Genomic DNA, 20,021 nt, shown 5'->3' with positions numbered 1-20,021 from the left:
CGTTGCGGGGATTCGAACCGCCGACCTTCTGATCGGCAAGCCCTAGGTTCTGTGGTTTAACCCACGGTGCCACCCGTGTCCCTAAAGCGTTCATAGTTTATTGTAAATTGTGGTTTAACGCTGCAAGCCAGCCAGCCAGCCCAGAATGTGGGCAGAAACTATACCTAGGTCTGCAATAGGTTTTTAAATTTTAAGTAGCTGATTTTTTTACTTTGGTAAGTGTGGTTTGAAGAAAGCAGTAACAGATAAGAAGACTCAGTTAATCAGAGTGTACTTGCGTCTTACATGTATTTAATTTGGCCCTAAACCATTAAGCAAGGGGTATGTCTGTGTTTGTTTGTTTTTTCCCCCACCATTGAAACTCAGTTGGCATAACCTCTGTGTACCCCATAAGGAGAGTTTGTGAGAATCTGGTATGCAGAGAGACAGTTTAATAAGATGTTTTCTTTGTCCAGAATAAGCAGTTATCATTTATTTGAGGAAATGAAAAAGACAGAAAATAATGTTCTAACCATCAGCCATACATATATATATTCAGTGAAAGATTACCACATAGATTGGAGGAAAATGTTACAGGGTGCAATGCCAGACAGATGTTAGGTGAGCCATCTGGCTTCTGTCAGGCCTGATATGTCAACATGTCACTTTAAATAATGGAAGCAGCAAATAACAATTACTCCTCAGTCCAAGAGCTTTCCCCGTTTTGCAGGTCTCAAGAAGTGCTGGTAGCATCTCAAATGGAATTTCATTCATTGTCACTTAGATAATTTTGGCCACCAGCTGTGCCCTTGGGGGAAATAAAGAAATGCTACTTGTGGGCAGTCTTTTCATCCAGCACTATAGAGATGTATACAGGACACAAGATTTGATTTGATTTCCACCAACCACCACCACCACCAAAATAAAATAAAAGATCCCCTGGTCTATAACAATGCAACAATATTGTTCTTCAGGTTAATCTTTGGTTATTGACCAGAGTTGTTCTTGTATTGCATTTATGGGTGGCAGCAAGTGATAAATTCTATTTATTATTTTAAAATTATTTTAATGAAAAATGAGAAGCAAAAGCGACAAAGCATGTTGTATAATGGAGTATTATTTTAAGGACAGTTGATACATGCATTTTGCAGCAGTACTTTCCTCATTTAAACAAGTTACAAAATGTATCTGAATGGCTGGGATAAAGGCATTGGACAAGAAGACCATCAAAACTGGACAGCTAGGAGTCTGGATAAAATAGCATTCTATTAAGATACATTGACACAGCACTTGTGAGCACAGGATAAACTGAGAATTCTGGCAAAAAGCTGTTTTAGAAAACTGATTTTGCTATATTATGCAGATATACTTTTACGATTACTTTAAGAGGTTTGGCATACTGATATTTGTGCATTGATACAGCACAGTACATTTAAGGCCACCAGGATCTCATTGGTCCCCCCCCCCCCAGGCCAGTTTATACAAGGAATGCTCATATTTGGTTTTAAAATTTATCCAGTGTCATGACATTAAATGATTGTTCATTATATATGGTCAATTATGGACTCTTTCTGTAACCATATCAAAAAGGATATCTGCTTTAAAATAGGAATGTTCCCTGCTGCCTGCCAAAGTCCAGTGGTATATAAAAAAGGAACTTATATTATCAGAACCTGAATTTATTTTGTATGAGAACACCAACTAGTCTTTCATTTCAATGTATAATTTATGATAGCTGATCTCTGCTCATTTTCCATGCATGCTTGGCTGCTCTTATGATGTTCATAAAAAAATCAAAATCTATTTTAGTATTTATTTTTATTTAAAAAGCAAGTCTGCCATTTTCTACTGTGAACAAGCCCAGGAAAGCCCAAGAACAAAGCTATGAATTTTTACTAGGATAAGGATGATCTTCATCTCTCTCTCCTTCCCTCTCCCTCACGCACATAGATCATTCAATATTAACAGCGACTTTCCCAGAGACTATGAGTCACTTCATATGAATCCAGTTCATATGCTAACTGGGCAATTCAGTGGAGGAGAACTCCTGTCCACTATGAATTGAATGTACCATGTGACCCCAGGACTCCACCTAGAGAATGATATATGAGAAGGTCAAATTTGCATAATTTTCCATATATATATATATATATATATATATATATATATATATATATATATCTGTGTGTGCACACACATGTGTATAATGTTGATTCACCTGCAAACACCTTCAGTGTCACCTGGATGTCATTACAAAAAATGAGTGGCAGAATTGTGGTGGGGGAAATGGCTGCAGCTTCACCTCAGAAACCGGGTCACTGACAGCCTAGGAAAAATAATTAAATGAGCCTATCTCTACCCCCCTTTAAACTGACTGTTTCCCCACATTGCATGGTTAATTAAGCAACCCACGCTGTTTTCCATTCCATCTGTACAGCAGATGGGGACAATAAAAGAGTCAGGTCACTTCCAGCACAAACTCAAGTGAAAATGTCGGTATAAGGTTTTCACATCATAAAGGCTGCTGGGGCCATACTTCTGGGGTTTTTTTTGGGGGGGGACGACTTCTCTTTGAAGTTCCAGTGCCAAATTAGAAGCAAGAGATGCTTCCTCACTACCTTACCTGACACAGGCTAACAGAACAGTAGTTAAAAGCAGTTTTTCACAGCAGGTGGATCATGCAGAAATTGTACTCTCTAGTTACAGGTAGGTAGCCGTGTTGGTCTGCCGTAGTCGAAACAAAATAAAAAAATTCCTTCCAGTAGCACCTTAGAGACCAACTAAATTTGTTATTGGTATGAGTTTTCGTGTGCATGCACACTTCGTCAGATACCTGAACTCTCTAGATCAGCACTGCAAGAGAAGGTTACTTTAACACAACACAACTTCCTTAAAACTTCCCATGTTCTTTCCTCTCTCTTCATGGTGGTTTAACAATGCATAATTAAGCTACCTGCAGTGAACTATGATTGGAGCATTCTGTTCTTCTGCACACTGTGTGGCCTCTTCCACTTCCTGAACCAGCTGCAACAGGGCTGGTGCTTGATCAGGAGTCTTCTGATCTGGCCAGGAAGTATACCAGTAGTGTTTCAGATTTCTTATTTCTTCACCCTTCTATAAGAGAGTTATAAAGAGATTTATACAGGCAACCAGAAAAGGTATTTTCCAAAAGGTGAGACTCCTTAATGAGTTTTAAAAAACATTTTCTTGGGGTATGCAGTTTACTAACCCTTCTCAAAGGGGATTTGTGTAATAAGGGCTGATAACAAGATAGAAAATTAAATATAAAGATGAAATATTTAACCTGTCTTAAAGCTACATTATTCTCCCCAAGGACGCATAAGGATCTGTTGTGCTATGTAGTCTTCTTCTTCCAAAATTATTATTATTTTTGAAAATTATATATTTTCCTGTCTTTTTGCCCAGATTTAATGATGTGTTGCTTTATTTAAAACTGCAAACTGCAACAATATCTTTGCAGCTATCTTTCATGAATGGTATATAAATAACTTTAAATATATAATTAACGCCAATTGCTGGCAAAGCCACACTGACTCTGCTGCTATCCTGAGATGGCCTCCTGGACTAACTTATGACATCAGAGTAAAATTAAGGCTTGCAATACTATGTTGGCAATGTACGCAATTTACACTTTTCAGAGGTCATACTTTCTTGCTGCTATTCAGCAAACTGAAGAGCTGTTTTCAAAATATAATTATGTTCTTAATAATATTGGGAACATAAATGGAAAGAAATCATATTTATAACCTAATAGACAGACAGCTATTTCTAACTGCATATACCACATGTCACTCTCTGTGAAAGCGTAAGACATAAAGCTTTCTTTTCCAAAAAAATAATAATATCCCTGTTGAATCAACAGATATGCTGCTCAGTTTTCAGGCATGCTAATTACCGTATTTTTCGCTCTATAAGACGCACCAGACCACAAGACGCATCTAATTTTTGGAGGAGGAAAACAAGAAAAAAATATTCTGAATCTCAGAAGCCAGAACAGCTAGAGGGATCGCTGTGCAGTGAAAGCAGCAATCCCTCTTGCTGTTCTGGCTTCTGGGATAGCTGTGCAGCCTGCATTCGCTCCATAAGACGCACACACATTTCCCCTTACTTTTTAGGAGGGAAAAAGTGAGTCTTATAGAGCAAAAAATACGGTAATTCAGCCTGCTTCACTTTATGGCTGCTTAATCTTGTGCCCGATTGGAACTAGAGGTCAATGGAATGTTTGCTTCAACCTTTTAGGCATTGATGGGGAAATTTTACACTGTGCTAAACATTTACTTTCAAATATATGCATCTATGGAAGGGCCCAAGAAAAGCAACATTTAGTACTAAAACTTAAATCAACAAGACTAGCTTAAATGATCTTCTTATGATCTTAAACTTTAAATCAGTTGAAATCATTAATAACTACTGGAGTGCAGTTGATTTTTAGGCGTTCTGATGTGTGGGAATGGCATGAAGGAAATACATAGCACTAAGCATTTTGACCAGTGAAGTTTGGATTTAGTAAATAAACAAAACCCAGAGAGAAACTGAAACCACCAACACTTAATACTCCAACCCTATAAATCATATAACTATGACAGAAGATGTTGCTTATGGGAGGTGTGGAAGATTTACTGTTTTATGAATCACCGTATGTCATTAAATTACGCTTATGATGGTTGCTGGTAGAAGAGGGAGAAAGGATCTTGATTGCACCTGGTTGCTCTGTATGGCATTGGGCAAGAGTCCTGTGTAGCTCCATTTGTGCCAAAGATGGTGCTGGAAGGAGCCTTTGTGGCACAACAGCACTGAAGACACCCAACTGCAGACGTTATACAGCTGGATACCTGCTCATGCCACTGGCCCAACAACATTACAAACATTTACGAACAGAAGCACGAATAGAAGTGGCCTTGAACACTTTGCTTCCAGTGCAACAGGTCACAGGAGATCAGGCTGTGATGTCTGTTACTCAGTCAGAGAACACATAAAGATAAATTAAGCATTCTAGTTGGCAGCTGAAAATGTAGTCTTTAACACCACTTAAAGCCTTCCAACAAAACAACACTGTATCCAACTTCTCTTTTATAAATCCTTTAAAAGACCCCCAAATCTTTACCGACAAAAGGCTCAGTAGACTATAATATACTATAATAATTAATAATAAAATAAAGTAGTAGTAGTAGTAGTAGTAGTAATAATAATAATAATAATAATGGCTTTTTGAAATACAGTGGTACCTCAGGTTAAGAACTTAATTCGTTCTGGTCCGTTCTTAACCTGAAACTGTTCTTAACCTGAAGCACCACTTTAGCTAGTGGGGCCTCCCACTTCTGCTGCGCTGTTGCTGCACCATTTCTGTTCTCATCCTGAAGCAAAGTTCTTAACCCGAGGTACTATTTCTGGGTTAGCGGAGTCTGTAACCTGAAGCGTCTGTAACCTGAAGCGTAAGTAATTCAAGGTACCACTGTACCACTGAAAACAAAATCCTTACTGAGATCTTTCAGAGGTAAAAAGATAAAATTAAACAGGTGGTTGTTGTTCTAGAGCTCTCTCTTGAAACTCTCAGTCTTCACTTCCATCCTCAAAACATTTTGATAAACCACTCCTGGTTTTTGTTGATAAGAAAAAATCCTCTGCCCGTTTTTTGCAGCTAGCGAAGCACACTGAATAGAAGGGACAAAGGGGAATCTAAAGATGTTGGAATGGGATAGTACAAGCAACGCTGTTATTCTAAAGCCATACATTTACCGTATTTTTTGCACCATAACACTCACTTTTTTCCTCCTAGAAAGTAAGGGGAAATGTCTGTGTGTGTTATGGAGGGAATGCCTACGGGTGGCATGCCTACGGATTTTCCTCCTCTAAAAACTACGTGCGTGTTATGGTCGGGTGTGTGTTATAGAGCGAAAAATACGGTAGGTCAGGAGTTACAAACCTTATTGGACCAGCAAGCACATTTCCAATTTCAAGAAAGTGTTGGTGATAGCTGTCATATCTACCCCCTCCTGACAACCTCATGCTTGCTGTGGGAAGTCACCTGTGTCCTGATGGTCCTGATTGTGGAGATCACACAATATTGACACATCTCCATGACGCACAATACTGCTGCTGCTGCTGCTGTTTACCAACAGAGAGCATTCCCCAGGACCAGGAAAAATACACAAGGTAGGCATACGACACCCACTCTTGCACACAGAGCACAGGAGTACACTCACTACACCCATACGGACTATTGGGCTCTCTCTCTCTCTCTCTCTCTCTCTCTCTCTCACACACACACACCCTATAAATTCACATTGACATAGCCATACACACCTTGCTGCCTCTCACACACAGACCACACATGCAAACAGACCACACATACATCTCTCCCTCTCTGCCCAAGTAATTTCTGAATTACCCACATAATTCAGAAAATCCCCCCTACAGCTGAAGGGCCTGCTGTTTCCGAAAAAAAACCCCCTCCAATTGTAAGGCCCACCAATGCGATGCCTGTGGGTGCCAGGCTGGTGATTCCTGCATTTAGAGGCTAGTCAATGTACATAAGGAACATTTACTGAGCAAGCATGCTGTAATAAATGACCGGTGCTAGAATTGTGTGGAATGACTCACAGAATTCTTCCGCTGGATGAGCACAAGTGGCTGGAAAGTCTTTGAGCTGCACACATTCAATCTAAAATACCTGACTGCTTTCATTACTATATTGCGTACATGGTTGGAAACCAGACAGACACATAATCAGTGCAGTAATGAAAAGTGGTGTTTCAGCTGTGTTTTATAGGCTGGATATAAAATGGCAACTTTATGAGCAACCCTGGAAAGGCCTTTTTCATGCAGCTCCACATATACCTGAGTGATCTTACCTTTAGGGTAATAAGCCTTAACCGGTAATCGTCTGCTTGTATAACTCTTTTAACCGTGATTTCAATTCCTTCATAGGTAACCTGTTCTTCTGGCCAGTATTCTGTACATTTCTGAACAAAATATAAACCATACATATAAAATAAGTTATCGGCTGGCACAGGAGTGACTTTGCTGTACTAAAAAAAAGTACACTTAAAAAGCAAAATAAGCCACATAACTCCAAAATCTACAATAACAACTTTTTTTAGGACCAATCAATCTGTCACAAAATAGGGGGCAAGGTTTTGGGTTTTGCAGGACTCTTCTTCAGGCCAGATATTGCGTAAAGCAGGGTGGGATGGGGTGTGTGTGTGTGTGCAGAAGCATACAAACCAAAAATGGCCAGAATTTGTAGCCAAAACTTGATCTCATTCAGAATGAATTAGTGTCTGCTAGAGCAGACTGAGGGACGCAGGTGGTGCTGTGGGTTAAACCACAGAGACTAGGACTTGCCGATTAGAAGGTCGGTGGTTCGAATCCCCGCAACGGGGTGAGCTCCCATTGCTCGGTCCCTGCTCCTGCCAACCTAGCAGTTTGAAAGCACGTCAAAGTGCAAGTAGATAAATAGGTACTGCTCTGGCGGGAAGGTAAACGGCATTTCTGTGTGCTGCTCTGGTTTGCCAGAAGCGGCTTAGTCATGCTGGCCACATGACCCGGAAGCTGTACGCCGGCTCCCTCGGCCAATAAAGCGAGATGAGCGCCGCAAGCCCAGAGTTGGCCACGACTGGACCTAATGGTCAGGGGTCCCTTTACCTTTACCTAGAGCTGCAGGCATCATGTTATGCTGAGGACTCTGAGATAAAACAGCTGTGGTTGGCCCCCCACTTTTAAAAACATAAACTTCAGCTGGCACCCAGTCCTGTCTCCAGACGTATTTAAGCAAGTTGTGCAAATTGTTTCCAAAGACCAGTTGTGATATTATGTACTGCCATATATGAAGCAGCAATCACCAGTTCCTTCACGTGTCTTGTAAAGCCATAGTTTTTTGGCCAGACTTTTCCTGACCCATAAGATCTGACCCAGCCCAGGTTTTATGTGTATGAATGCCTGTTTTCACATGCTTTTATACTACTGTCTTACTGGATTTATGTTGTATTATTATTATTATTGATTTTGTATACTGCCCTCTACCCGGGGGGGTCTCAGGGCGATATTTATGTTTTAATTATGTTGTTTCTTGGTTTCATGTAGCACACTGCAGAGATTTTAGAAAAATTAAGCTGTTTGCAAACTTTTTGAATGAATTCTACAGCTAACAAATGCAAAGAGCTACTTTAGGTGTGTTGCACCCACAGCTTGCATATGCCAAGTAGAATTGTTGGCTTTCCCTTTGAACAGCAGCCTCTGGATGTTTAAAATCCTCTGGTTGGCAGATCCAGAATAGGCTCCTGCATTTAAAAGAACTGCATGAAAGAAAGTTCCACCTTGATTATTAATAAATTATATATAATAACACTTTTCTCATTAGTAATGGAAGAATTTATGCAGAAGGGGATTCCCCACCTTTCCCTCAGTATCTCACTCAGTTATCAAGAGACATAAAGGTTCCTTTACCTTCACCATCTGCAGTGATCATGGAGCCCAAGAAGGTAAAATCTGTCATTGCTTCCATAGAAGGGGAAGAAATGGAGGCAGTGTCAGATTTTACCATCTTGGGCTCCATGATCATTGCAGGTGGTGACAGCAGCCACGAAATTAAAAGACGCCTCCTTCTTGGGAGAAAAGCGATGACAAACCTAGACAACATCTTAAAAAGCAGAGACATCACCTTGCCGACAAAGGTCCGTATAGTTAAAGCTATGGTTTTCACAGTAGTGATGTATGGAAGTGAGAGCTGGACCATAAAGAAGGCTGATCGCTGAAGAATTGATGCTTTTGAATTATGGTGCTGGAGGAGACTCTTGAAAGTCACATGGACTGCAAGAAGATCAAACCTATCCATTCTTAAGGAAATCAGCCCTGAGTGCTCACTGGAAGGACAGATCCTGAAGCTGAGGCTCCAATACTTTGGCCACCTCATGAGAAGACTCCCTGGAAAAGACCCTGATGTTGGGAAAGATGGAGGGCACAAGGAGAAGGGGACGACAGAGGACGAGATGGTTGGACAGTGTTCTCGAAACTACCAACATGTATTTGACCAAACAGGAAAACAGGAGTGCCTGGCGTGCTCTGGTCCATGGGGTCACGAAGAGTCGGACACGACTAAACGCCTAAACAACAACAACTACCTTCTATCTCAGGGTTGTATGGTTTGTTCATCTCTGTCTTTAAGGTATATTTGTACTCTTATGGCAAATCTTACATGTTTCAGCCACACTGCTCGGTAAAGGTGCCATATGAGCCATGCCCATAACCTTATGAGCATTTGTACCCATGATTCATGAGTCAGTGCCATTTGCAAGGGAGAACTCATAATGTGATGGACCCCCCACATGGTTTCTTGCAAAGGAACTGTCTAGGCCTCCAGGATAAATGTAATGAACGGAGACCAAATAAAAGTTAAATAAGGGAGATAATACAGAATAGCCACATTTTTCTGCTGCTGCACCTTTGCATGTAAGCCGCACCACTGGTTTACACCAGTGGGAAAATTTGTCACTACCATTTCATGAGTCAAATTTTCACAATTCTGTTCCCCCGCCTCGACGCAGTCCCTCCATGCTACAATAGCGCTCATCCATTGTAAAAACTGACAAATGTGCTAGTAACTATCTATAGCTCAGACTCCAAGCAGCTGAAATGAAGAACACCCACACATTTCCGTGGGCTGTCTGTCAGTTCAGATTAGACCTGACAAAAGTGCTGGAATAGTGAGCCACTAATCCTTGCATTATTGAACGTATATAGCAGGAACACAAAGACTCTTTCTCAAGCATCATGGCATAACAAAGGTTTCAGCTCTGCGTCGACACATTTTAAGACATAGTGTTCATATAATAATTTGAAGCTGGCAAGGTGGGGTAGGGGGAGAGAAACATCAGAACAGGGATGCTAACAAGAAGGGGACTGTAGCCTATATTTATATCAGAGTCTCATGGCATGATTTTATTCTTTAAACAAGAGGTATCAATGAAACATTGCGCTCAATCATATCTTTTGTTAGTACAGAGACTGATGACATCTACTAGACTTTTGTGATTAATGAATGACTTCTAACCAAATGTGTCTTTTGGAAAAAGTGAGTGTGCATGTGCCGTTAGGTTGCACAGTTTTCCTATCTCCTTGGTAACATCCAAGTAGCACTGCAGATACAAGTTGCGATGGATAGATTGGAAGAAAAATGGTAGCTGACCGTGATCTATTAAGCTCTTTTGCCCACAGAATTGATTCACAGATTCACAGAATTTATCAAACTGATTAAGTCAAACAGTTGCTCAGCTATGTTGCGCATAGCAATCCATACTGCAATATACCAATGCCTCAAGTAGAAATAGCAGCAGCTAGAAACAACAGGGTTAAATCCAGACTCTTAAGGGGTGTCAGCTGCCCAGTTGCTAACCTGGAAGTAAAACAGATGTTGAGAAAATGACATCGGTGACAGCAGAACTTGGAGGCAGCTCACTTTAAGGGGAGGGAAATGTAAGTTTGGGTACTCACTGTGTGAAAGTATTTTGTCCAGATGGGTAAGTGAGGCACCCACCCATGAATAGAGCAAGTCCTCGTTACCCCAGGAGAGGTAAATAAGCATGTGAACACCTTTGATACCCTACCCTTGCTAGCACAGAATCCCACATAGCAAGAGATTTGATCTCAACCTCCAAAGTAGGTTGGGATTCCAACTAGAGGGGAACCTTCCAGAAGCTCCATGCGACAGAGAGATTGAAGGACCCTACAGAGTAGATCATATCTGCTGATGAGTATCAACTCTATCAAGGTGGCTTGGCTAGGATCTGGAACAGTCACATTGTTATCCCATGTGACAGGAACAATGGTGTGTAGTGGAATTACCACTAGGGAGCTGAGTAGGAAAGGAAGGAGAAGAAGAGGAAATGGCAGAGAAGAGAGAGAAATAGCTTAAAAAAAAATTAAGGAAAAGAGAATTGGGTATGGAAAAGAAAAATGTGCTAAAGAAATGTAGGAGGAGATTAACCAAAAAAGAGCAGAGTCAGAGCTCTGTCCTGGATGAGACAAAGAGCTAAAATGGAGAGACATAAACACAACCAGGATGTTACATAAATGTTGATCACAAGGTTCCATGCCTCTCCTGGGCAGGAGGAATACCTAACCCAGTCATAGATGAAACTAGGGCATGGGAAGGGACGAGGCAAGAACTGGTGGACAAACGGGCACAACAATGTTCTTGGATTGAAAATGGCTACAACATTATTGATTACAGATGCAGGTAGGTTTGGCTTAGGCATTGGGTGTTCTTTCTGGTTGATACTCCTGCCTGTTGGCTGGAGATTTTCAGGATCGTGCCTCAGTTAAAGGCTACCTCAAGATGTGAGTCAATTAAGCTGGTCCTCTAAGCTGCCCTCTGGAAGTTCTAAGGCCTATCTGCTCTCCTATAGGCTTCAGGACAGAACTTCCACCTAGATTCCTTTATTGAGATATTGCACCTGCTGGAGGGGAAGGGGGTAATGAACCACTTCATCCCCTTCCAGAAATAAGACTACAGGATTCAACCCAACGCCTTATCTACCAACAGTTGTGGTGATTCCTAGGAGGAAGGCAAAACCCCCAGATGGTCTAAATTTGTTTCCAGGCAAATTCCTTCCTGGCCCTGAATATAGTGACCTAATGTATCCAAAGCAAGTTTATGAACACAGGATCAACAGACCCAATTACTCGGTGGGTGAGCGGGTTGATCTGTCACTGACTGCACCGCTTGTAGAAAGTGCAGCTGGCCTTTTAAGCTGCAGTGGTGGGCCAGAGAGACGCTTTGCTCCCTCTGGTTCACTGCTGATGCTCTTCCCACCCTGAAGGCTGTGACTAGCCTATTCAAATTATAGGTTTTGGTGGGCAAGCCCAGCATCCTCCGTGGCCAGGATTGCTGCAAAGGAGGGAGGGATCACCCTCTTCCTTCCATGTGCTGCTGAGCTGCGCTGGACTGCAAGCACTGCCCACCCGAGAAGCGGGGATAAGCGACCATTTCTAATCAGCATTAGAAACTGGAAAGCTATAAGGGTAGAAATCATACTTCCCTAATAACATAATTAAGTGCTGGGAAAACACAGCATCCATTGCCTTTGGAAAAGTCATTTCAATCTCACAACAAACAAGTAACAAATGTATTATTCACCTTCTTCAATGTTGGGATGGGGCTTACATGTGTGCTGATGTTTTGCTCATCATGCCTTTTTAAAGCACTCCAAACCATGACTACTGAGGTAATTTACAAAGCAAACTAGCTTCATGAATGGAACCATATTTTATTCAATCATTTCCCATGGCTCAGGCATCCACTGTGGAAACATCAATTACAACATGGGATAAAGAGCAGAGACTCAGCATTACCTCATTCATCTCTTCTATATTGGTAATCATGACAATAATTGGAGAACGCTCCTGCCACACCATTCTCCAGAAATCACTGACAGTATTAACTATGGGTCCCTGAGTAGCAATGTACACCTTTTCTTCTCCTCTATAGCCCTGCCAACAAAGCAACAAGGGTTCATTAGTGTTGAGCTGTGCACAGACCTCAGTTCTCCAGTCTTTTACCCAAGGACACTTAGCAAATCAAAAATAAATGTGCTAGTGCACTCTTTCTCCCACCTCCCCCCACCACACACAAGCCAAGGACAGAAGGCACAACTTCAATTTATACAAGAAGCAATGGTTGCTATGGCAATGGAAGCATTTATGCTATGCAAGAAGCATGGTTAAACCAAGCTCGATTATGCTCTTTTTGGTTTTGCTGGAGCCCAAGAGCTGTGTTAGACCCTCAGGGTTCAGCACTGCCCAGGCCTTGAAATCTGAAGTCTCCTTGGAGAAGGTGCAAGGGGAGCAAGATTTCCACACCACCAACAGCCCTTCTGAACTGTTGGATCCAGACATCCCCACAAGAGGTCTCCATAGGTTCCTGGCTGGCTCCCAGAACCACCCTTGACCCACAGGGACAAAGCAGGCAAAAGCTTCAGAGCTGCTGTTGAAGTAGCTAGATAGCTGCATGAGGCTACTTGTGGGAAGAAGGAGGAAGGATATGTAAGCATCTGCCCAGATCAGGGTCTGGCTCAGAGCCAGGAGTAGATGGAGCCTACAGCTCATATATAAGTTCTCTGTCTGAGTTGTGTCAACTGCTACCAAATAAGCTCCAAGTTCAAGTGCAGGGCCTATATGAACCAGGGAAATGTCCTTTGGACAGTAAAGAGGGCTGGTGTCATTCTCTGTTACTGAAGTAACAAAAGCTGGTATCCAAAACAATTGCAAGTGTTTTTAAAGACTACAAGGTGTGTTTTGGGGTGGGAATGGTGATCTATGGAATTTTGCAGCTGTTCATGAATAATTGAAACCCACTTATGCGGAAAACCCTTCAGGATTGCTTAGCTCTTACCCTAATGTAGTTGGCATTGATGTAAGAGCTCAGGGGATCATCTTGATCGTCTGAGGTAAGGCACACTCTGCTGTGAGGATCTGGAAAACCAAAGCATGAGTCTAAGAGTTATGTGCTACAAGGAAGCATGATACCCTTCTGTACTATTATTAACTGCACAGCTGTCCGCGACCGCAGAAAAGTAATGGGCAATGAACCCTTGGCGAGAAACACTGTGGCAATGTCAAATCATCCAAAGATTTGATCCTAAAAATGTAGCAGTAGCCCTGGCGGATCAGATCAAAAGCCTTGGTAAGTCTACTCTGCTTCCCCCAGGTGGCCATCCAGATGCTTCTGAGAAGCCCAGGTATGACTTGAATGCACACAGAGGAACTGGTATCCAGCAGCATACTACTTCAGAAGAATGCAGGTGTTCCATTTAGATATCATGGCTTGTAGCCATTGACAGATCTATCCACCATGGATTTATAAAGCCATCTAAGGCAAAAATGCATCACTACATCTTATGGCAGTAAGCAGACGATATGGACAACAACATTGCACCAATGCTGGGGAAGCAGGCTACTTCTGCACCCATTACAATGCCTTTGTGACACTGCCTCTTTCTCCAGTTTTTTAAAAAAATGCTATTTATTTTCTTGCTGCTCCGCACAGAGGCTTTTTACAGGTGTCAGCCATGATGGCTTGCTACTACAGTGGGCAGGCTTGGTCCCAGTACCAGTGCAAAGGCAGAGGTGTTCCTTTGCACTAGAATTCTGGAATCTTTTAGAGGATGGATCTTGGATTTGGGCCTCTTTGAAACTGGCCATTTTCATCCATTTAGGCTGGCACTTTTGAAACAAGAACATAAAGCAAGCAACCAGCTTCCTCAAAAGACACTGATTCTTTTCAGGGGTTTTTTCAGAATTCCACAACAAATTTGTAAATCTGCAAAAGATATTTCCTACAAAAGAAATATAAATTAGCTGAATTAAAGACTATTATCATTTCTCTCAGTAACTGCAATTAACTGTAGAGTTGCAGGCAACTGATCATTAAGTTAAGTGCCTGTTTACCTTTCATTTTAACTAGAGTGAACATCTGTTTTAGACAACCTTGAATATTTCTCCTTCCTCAAAAGCAACACATTCCACTTTGCAGGCAACTTTACTAATCAGGTGATTGCCGTCCCTGAATATGAAGCTGCAATAAGAAAAGGATGTCGAGTTTAACTGAAATAGACCAAGTCCTCAGAGCCACATGCACACATACGGCTTAGAGCTGTCCTTCATGGCCTCTCCCTGTCCTCCTAAAGACATGCAGCTCACACAGATATAGTAACAGATTGATTGGCAGGTGGTTGTGTGGGACTGTGCAGGCTGGCTTTGCAGCAGAAGAAACACTGGGAGCATGGCAAAAGGAAGGCACATGCTTTGGTAACCATTATCCCTTGCTACACATACTTCCCCTTTCTCTTCTGTATCCTATTTCAGACTGCACGTTCCTTGGGGCAAAAAGCTCTCCCCCCCCTTGCTTTTGTGAAAGTACCATGCAAAGTTACAGGTGCTAGCAATGTTGACCTTCCTCTGCAAAATCTCCTTCTCTCCCAAAGAAATCCGAAAGCTTGCCAAGACCTCTCCATTACCAGCAATCTTACCAGTACGCTGGCACAAGGATTTGCTGCAGTGCTGCCCAGGTTCCAATGAAATCATTACAAACCACTCAGACCTACCCTTGCATGTGCCTAACTAAACAAAATGAAAATCAGGCATCCTCCTCACGATCCCTCAATCATCTGTATATACTGAGGGAGAAACGAGAAAAACAAAACCACAAAATAATAAAAATGAACTGATTATATTGTGTCAGTTATGGGGGGTGGGTCATACCAAACATCAGCGAGGCTTTCGGCTTTCAGTTTCTGTATTATTCAAAAGGTCTTTAGAAGTTGCAAATAACTAAGTAGGCTATAGGGCCGACTGTTGTATGAAAAAGGGGTAAAAGCAAACGGCATACAGCCCAGTTGTTTGCATGTAGAAGACACACACAGTTCAATTCAATTGTCTCTAGTTAAAGGGTTTCTGGCAGCAGAAACCTTTGTGTAAGACCTTGAAAATCAGCTACTAGCAAGAGGAGGCAACGCAAGGTTAGACTAAAGCTCAGTGGCAGCGCAAATGCTTTGCACGCAGAATGCCACTGGTTCAATCCCTGGTGTCCCTAGGAAAAGACTCCTGTTTGAAACCCTGTGGAGCCCCTGTCAGTCAGTGTGGAAAATACTGAGCTAGCTGGACCCATAGGCCTGAGGTGGTATAAGGCAGCTTCCCAAGTAAATAGACTAATGGTATAAGAAAGTACTTTGTGGAAGATCCTTGTTACTCAGTGGTTCTGCCTGGCCAATCGGAAACTACATTTACTGGTTGATGTGGCCACTTCAGAGATACAGCTGGCTTTTGTCAGAGGTCTCACTTACCCCCTGCTGCACATCAAGAGAATCCATGAATGAAAGCAGCATAAAAAATATCAAGCACAAGGATAGCAAAGCTTATTCCATCATCTTTCAAGTGTTTTTTAAAAGCTCACAATCATGTGCAATTTCACACACTTCAATATCACACAGTACAAGAAACTTCAGCTTGACAAACAGCTGTAACGTGGCTACGGTGCTTACTTGGGAGAATTGTTTTGTAGCGATTCTTTCGGACCAAACCTGGAATATCATACTCCTTTGGATCAACAAAGTTCATCGGAATTTCCTGTTGAAAGATACACAATATGAGCCATTAACAGATTCTGAAGGGACAGGAAGTAGCAGAATCCTGTTGCTTTCCTTTGAATGTGAAGTAGTGGCAGCAATGAAATTAGCTCAAAGATGTGATGTGACATTTCTAGTTATTTTTTACACTCCAAAAGCAGATTCCTAGATTCCTGGGAGAGAGTCTCTTTTTTAAAAAATAAAATATTAAAATGCTTCTGAAAATACTCACTAAGGAACACACAGTTAAGAGCTACTTTTAACACTTAGGAGAATGTTATGGGCTCTGTTGTGACCAAAGGCTTATGCACCAATCTTGCAGAGGGTGAAGGTGCTTAAATACACTGAAGCCAATGGGTTATAAACAGCTCAACTATGTACAGGATTGAAGCCATAGCATTCCCTTAGATATGGAAGCAGTAGATGAGCTAAAGCACAGAAAAGGCTCTTCCTGGGGAGGTAGCGTGACTTCTCATGTAATTTATTTTATTATAGGTCAGTACTTTGCACTTGCTGGACTGTAATTCTTGTCCATTTGTGCAGAACCCATTACTGACATTGGCCTGGTTCACATATAAGGCTAAGTCAATCGACGGCTAAGCATGAATGGGCAAGCCACCCCCAAACAAATGGTAAGCCAAGAACATACCTTGACTATAGCTTGTTGCTTGTTTGGAGTGAAACAAACCACAAGCCTGGAGAAAGTCTCATAAGACTAGACCTTGGGGATATCAATGAAGCTGAACGTTGGTGGGCATTCATGCAGCACATGGTTAAACTATGGAACCTGATCCCACAGGAGGTAGCGATGGTCCCCCACTTGGATGGCTTTAAAAGAGGATTAGACAAATTCATGGAGGACAGGGCCATCAGTGGCCAACTAGCCATGATGGCTATGAGCTACCTCCATGGTTGGAGGCAGCAATGCTTCTGAATACCAGTTGCTGGAAGGGAGAGTGCTCTTGTGATTGAATCCTGATTGTGGGCTTCTCCCAGCTGTCTGTGAGAACAGGATGCTGGATGAGATGAGCCATTGGCTTGATTCTTACAAACCCAGATTATCAAGATACTCACAAAAAACTCTGTCTGGAGTACAAAAGAATCTAATGCTTTCTGGTGTAGCTCCTCCTCAGTGAGAACGTTTGATGCCGTCTGGAGGTATTCTCGAGCTGACTCCTCCTTTGGGGACATAATATAGCCAAACCCTTGCTCAGAACAGCCTGGAGTGCACATGTCCAATGTGAGTGAAACATTTGAACCCCTCCTGCGCAAGACATAACACACATTTGTTGATGATTGTGAAATAAGTCAGCACAGACTGCCTACTTTTCTTGTTTACTTTGGGCAACACACACAAATGTGTTGTTCCCCAAGCCCAATCAATCTAAAGGTACCTGAAACCATGAGTGTAAACCATGCATTATAATATTCTCCAAGTTGGAGAATGCTGAAATAATATATAGTTCAGGGAATTGCACTAGCAATTCAAAAATATATATTTAAAAAATACAGAATAGAAAAAATAAGAATACAAACAAAATTATTAGCTTAAAAAGAATAACTTGATTTACTGGTGTCAGCCTTATCATAACAATATTGATGATGTTCCCTTGATTAGCCATATCAGTTATCAATGTGCCAACATAATTTACATCAACATTTTGTCCAAGGGCCTAACCAGATCCACACTTAGGATTTCCTTTCAGTTTTTTGCTTTCTTATAGAATAGCACTATGACTTCTGCTTTGAAGACAGAGACTTGGCACTTGGAGAAAGGGGTCCTTTCTCAGATATAAACCCATCTACTTCCAGGGGTGGTGGTGGTGAGGAGGAGGAATCAGAAACATCTGCACTGGTCTTTCCCCACACCCACGGAGCTAATAGTAGCTTGCCAGAAGGCAGAGGGTGGGGATTAATGTTGGTGAGGAAGAGTTAAACATTGCCCAGATCATCTCCATTCTTCAAACATTTGGGACTAATAATCAAAGCAAATCCTAATGACTGATATATCTGGTTAGGTCCTTAGCCACAATGGTGAATAAACTCAATGTATGACTAACTGATCACTGTCATTCAAGAGCTACATCTCCCCCCTAAAATTCAACATTTTCAAAAGATTCTCTCATATAACCTTTTTCCTAACAGGGAGAGCACCGAAAACATCTGGAGGGCAGATGCTGGCTACTCCTGCCCTAGGTGAGCCACAGATGCCTATAAGAGCACATATGACGCAACTATGGAGTCCAGTTCTCTTGCTCTGAATGAAAATAAACTCTGCCCACTAATCAGATTCTTATTGGGCTAATCCACTCAGAATGCCTACACTTCCACCTTCCTGGACCCAAGCTCTTTGCATTTCTTTACCTTTCTTGCAGTCCCACAGATTTAACCGTTAGGGTTGCTGGATCTGTCTCTACTTTCATATCCATCACACAGTCAAATACTGGTGTCTCTGGCACGGGGTCCAGATCGAGGAATTCATCTTCAGTTTTGTCCTCTGTCCACTCGGAATAGGTGAATGAAGGCTGGCGGCTTACAGACTGTCGCCTGTCCTCTTGGAGGGGAAATGGGGGATCTGGAGGTGTCTTCAGCAGATACCAAATCTATGGGGAAATATATGTACAGTATCTGGACCTTTCTGCATGTTTGAAAAAGGACTTGCCTTTTTAGTGATCAATGGGTCCATTATACCTCTGCATAATAAAACTGCACTAAAGCAAGCTGGAAAATGCTACACAATCAACTCTTTCTTGCAAGTGTCACAAGAGGACTGTCCATTCTATGTTTGCAGTGAGGCAGAGGGCTTTATGGAACCTGCTAGGCATTGCCACTGACTACAGCAGAGCCATTCCATGCATGGAAAGTCTGTGTCAATGCCAAATGTGAAATCACTTGCTCCTTTGTGTAGTGATCAACTGTGAATGAGTGCACAAAAATCACATGTAAGCCTAGGTCACAGGCTGTGACTACTCTAGAATCATGGAGAAATAGGATAATTCCCACCCACCCCTGTCCCAGAAAGGGGAAGGCTGTTTGAAAGAGCAATCACTGCCTGCTCACAGTCTGCATACTCGGAGCTGGCTTGCCCATGTGGTGGCTGATTCAAGTGGCATCCCCAAGGGGTGGCATCCTGTTTCACCACCCAGCTTTGCTGCTAGTCTCCCCAGCTTCCAGGAGCAGAGCAGGTCTAGCGGCAAAGCTTTGCAGAGCACCTCCCCTCCTGCCAAGCCAGAGAAATGGGGTGGCACTCTGCCACCCAACTTTGCTGCTGGGAAGGGGGAGATCTCAGTGGTGCCCAGTGGTGTGGCGGACCTTTGCACTGTTTCACCACAGGTGAGCAAAAGAGAAAAAAGCTGTGCTCACACATCTTGCAAAGCAATGCTACAATCAAATCACTTTCAACTCTCCAATGAAGTATTGCTGTCTTTGGTCAGAGACACCCTACACCAGGAACTCAATTCATTTTAAAAAGACACTAGGTCTCCTGCAAATACGGAGAGAGTTATTTTATAAGTTCATTGTTCCTTGTTCATTCAAATAATCTTAAAAAGAGAAGAACCAGTCAATACAGCTCAGGAGCCGGAATAAAGCTCATAGATGAACATCATTATCTCGATGTGAAGCTAAATTTGGAGCAGGGAACCAGGTATACAGAAAAGCCGAGTGTGATACAAGTCCAGAACTAAAAAGAGTATTGAACGACAACAAATGTTTGGAAAATCACCTTTCTTGAAAATTCAGAAAATCTGACATGTAAGGAAGGGTTCTACCCAATTCATAGCATTATACTTTATTTAGTAGATATATTATAACCAGAACTGGCTACCCCATTCTCAAATTAAGTCACTAAGTTTGAAATGGACACACACACACACACACACACACTCGCAGTTTTCAAATATT

General features: G+C 42.1%; 1 protein-coding gene across 12 annotated transcripts in view; it reads right to left on the bottom strand.

Moving 5' to 3' along the window:
• The window catches only part of PTPN5 (protein tyrosine phosphatase non-receptor type 5), a 64,135-nt gene that overhangs the window by 3,566 nt on the left and 40,548 nt on the right, over window positions 1-20,021 (bottom strand). For 11 of the 12 annotated variants that reach the window (XR_014542093.1, XM_083588514.1, XM_083588511.1 and 8 more), the window contains 7 exons: window positions 18,483-18,721; window positions 17,193-17,382; window positions 16,035-16,119; window positions 13,388-13,467; window positions 12,349-12,486; window positions 6,852-6,962; window positions 2,933-3,093 (listed from right to left, as the gene is read on the bottom strand). Coding sequence is in view for 11 of the 12 variants with exons in the window: in XM_083588514.1 (XP_083444640.1) it covers window positions 2,933-3,093; window positions 6,852-6,962; window positions 12,349-12,486; window positions 13,388-13,467; window positions 16,035-16,119; window positions 17,193-17,382; window positions 18,483-18,721 (1,004 nt within the window). In the remaining variant the exon portion in view is untranslated. The remainder of the gene's footprint in view (window positions 1-2,932; window positions 3,094-6,851; window positions 6,963-12,348; window positions 12,487-13,387; window positions 13,468-16,034; window positions 16,120-17,192; window positions 17,383-18,482; window positions 18,722-20,021) is intronic. The other variant, XM_083588506.1, reaches the window with a different exon arrangement.

Source organism: Podarcis filfolensis (genome assembly GCF_964270895.1).
Source record: "Podarcis filfolensis genome assembly, chromosome: 1".
NCBI classification, from domain to species: Eukaryota; Metazoa; Chordata; class Lepidosauria; order Squamata; family Lacertidae; genus Podarcis; species Podarcis filfolensis.
This window is presented reverse-complemented; position numbering and strand designations above follow the sequence as displayed.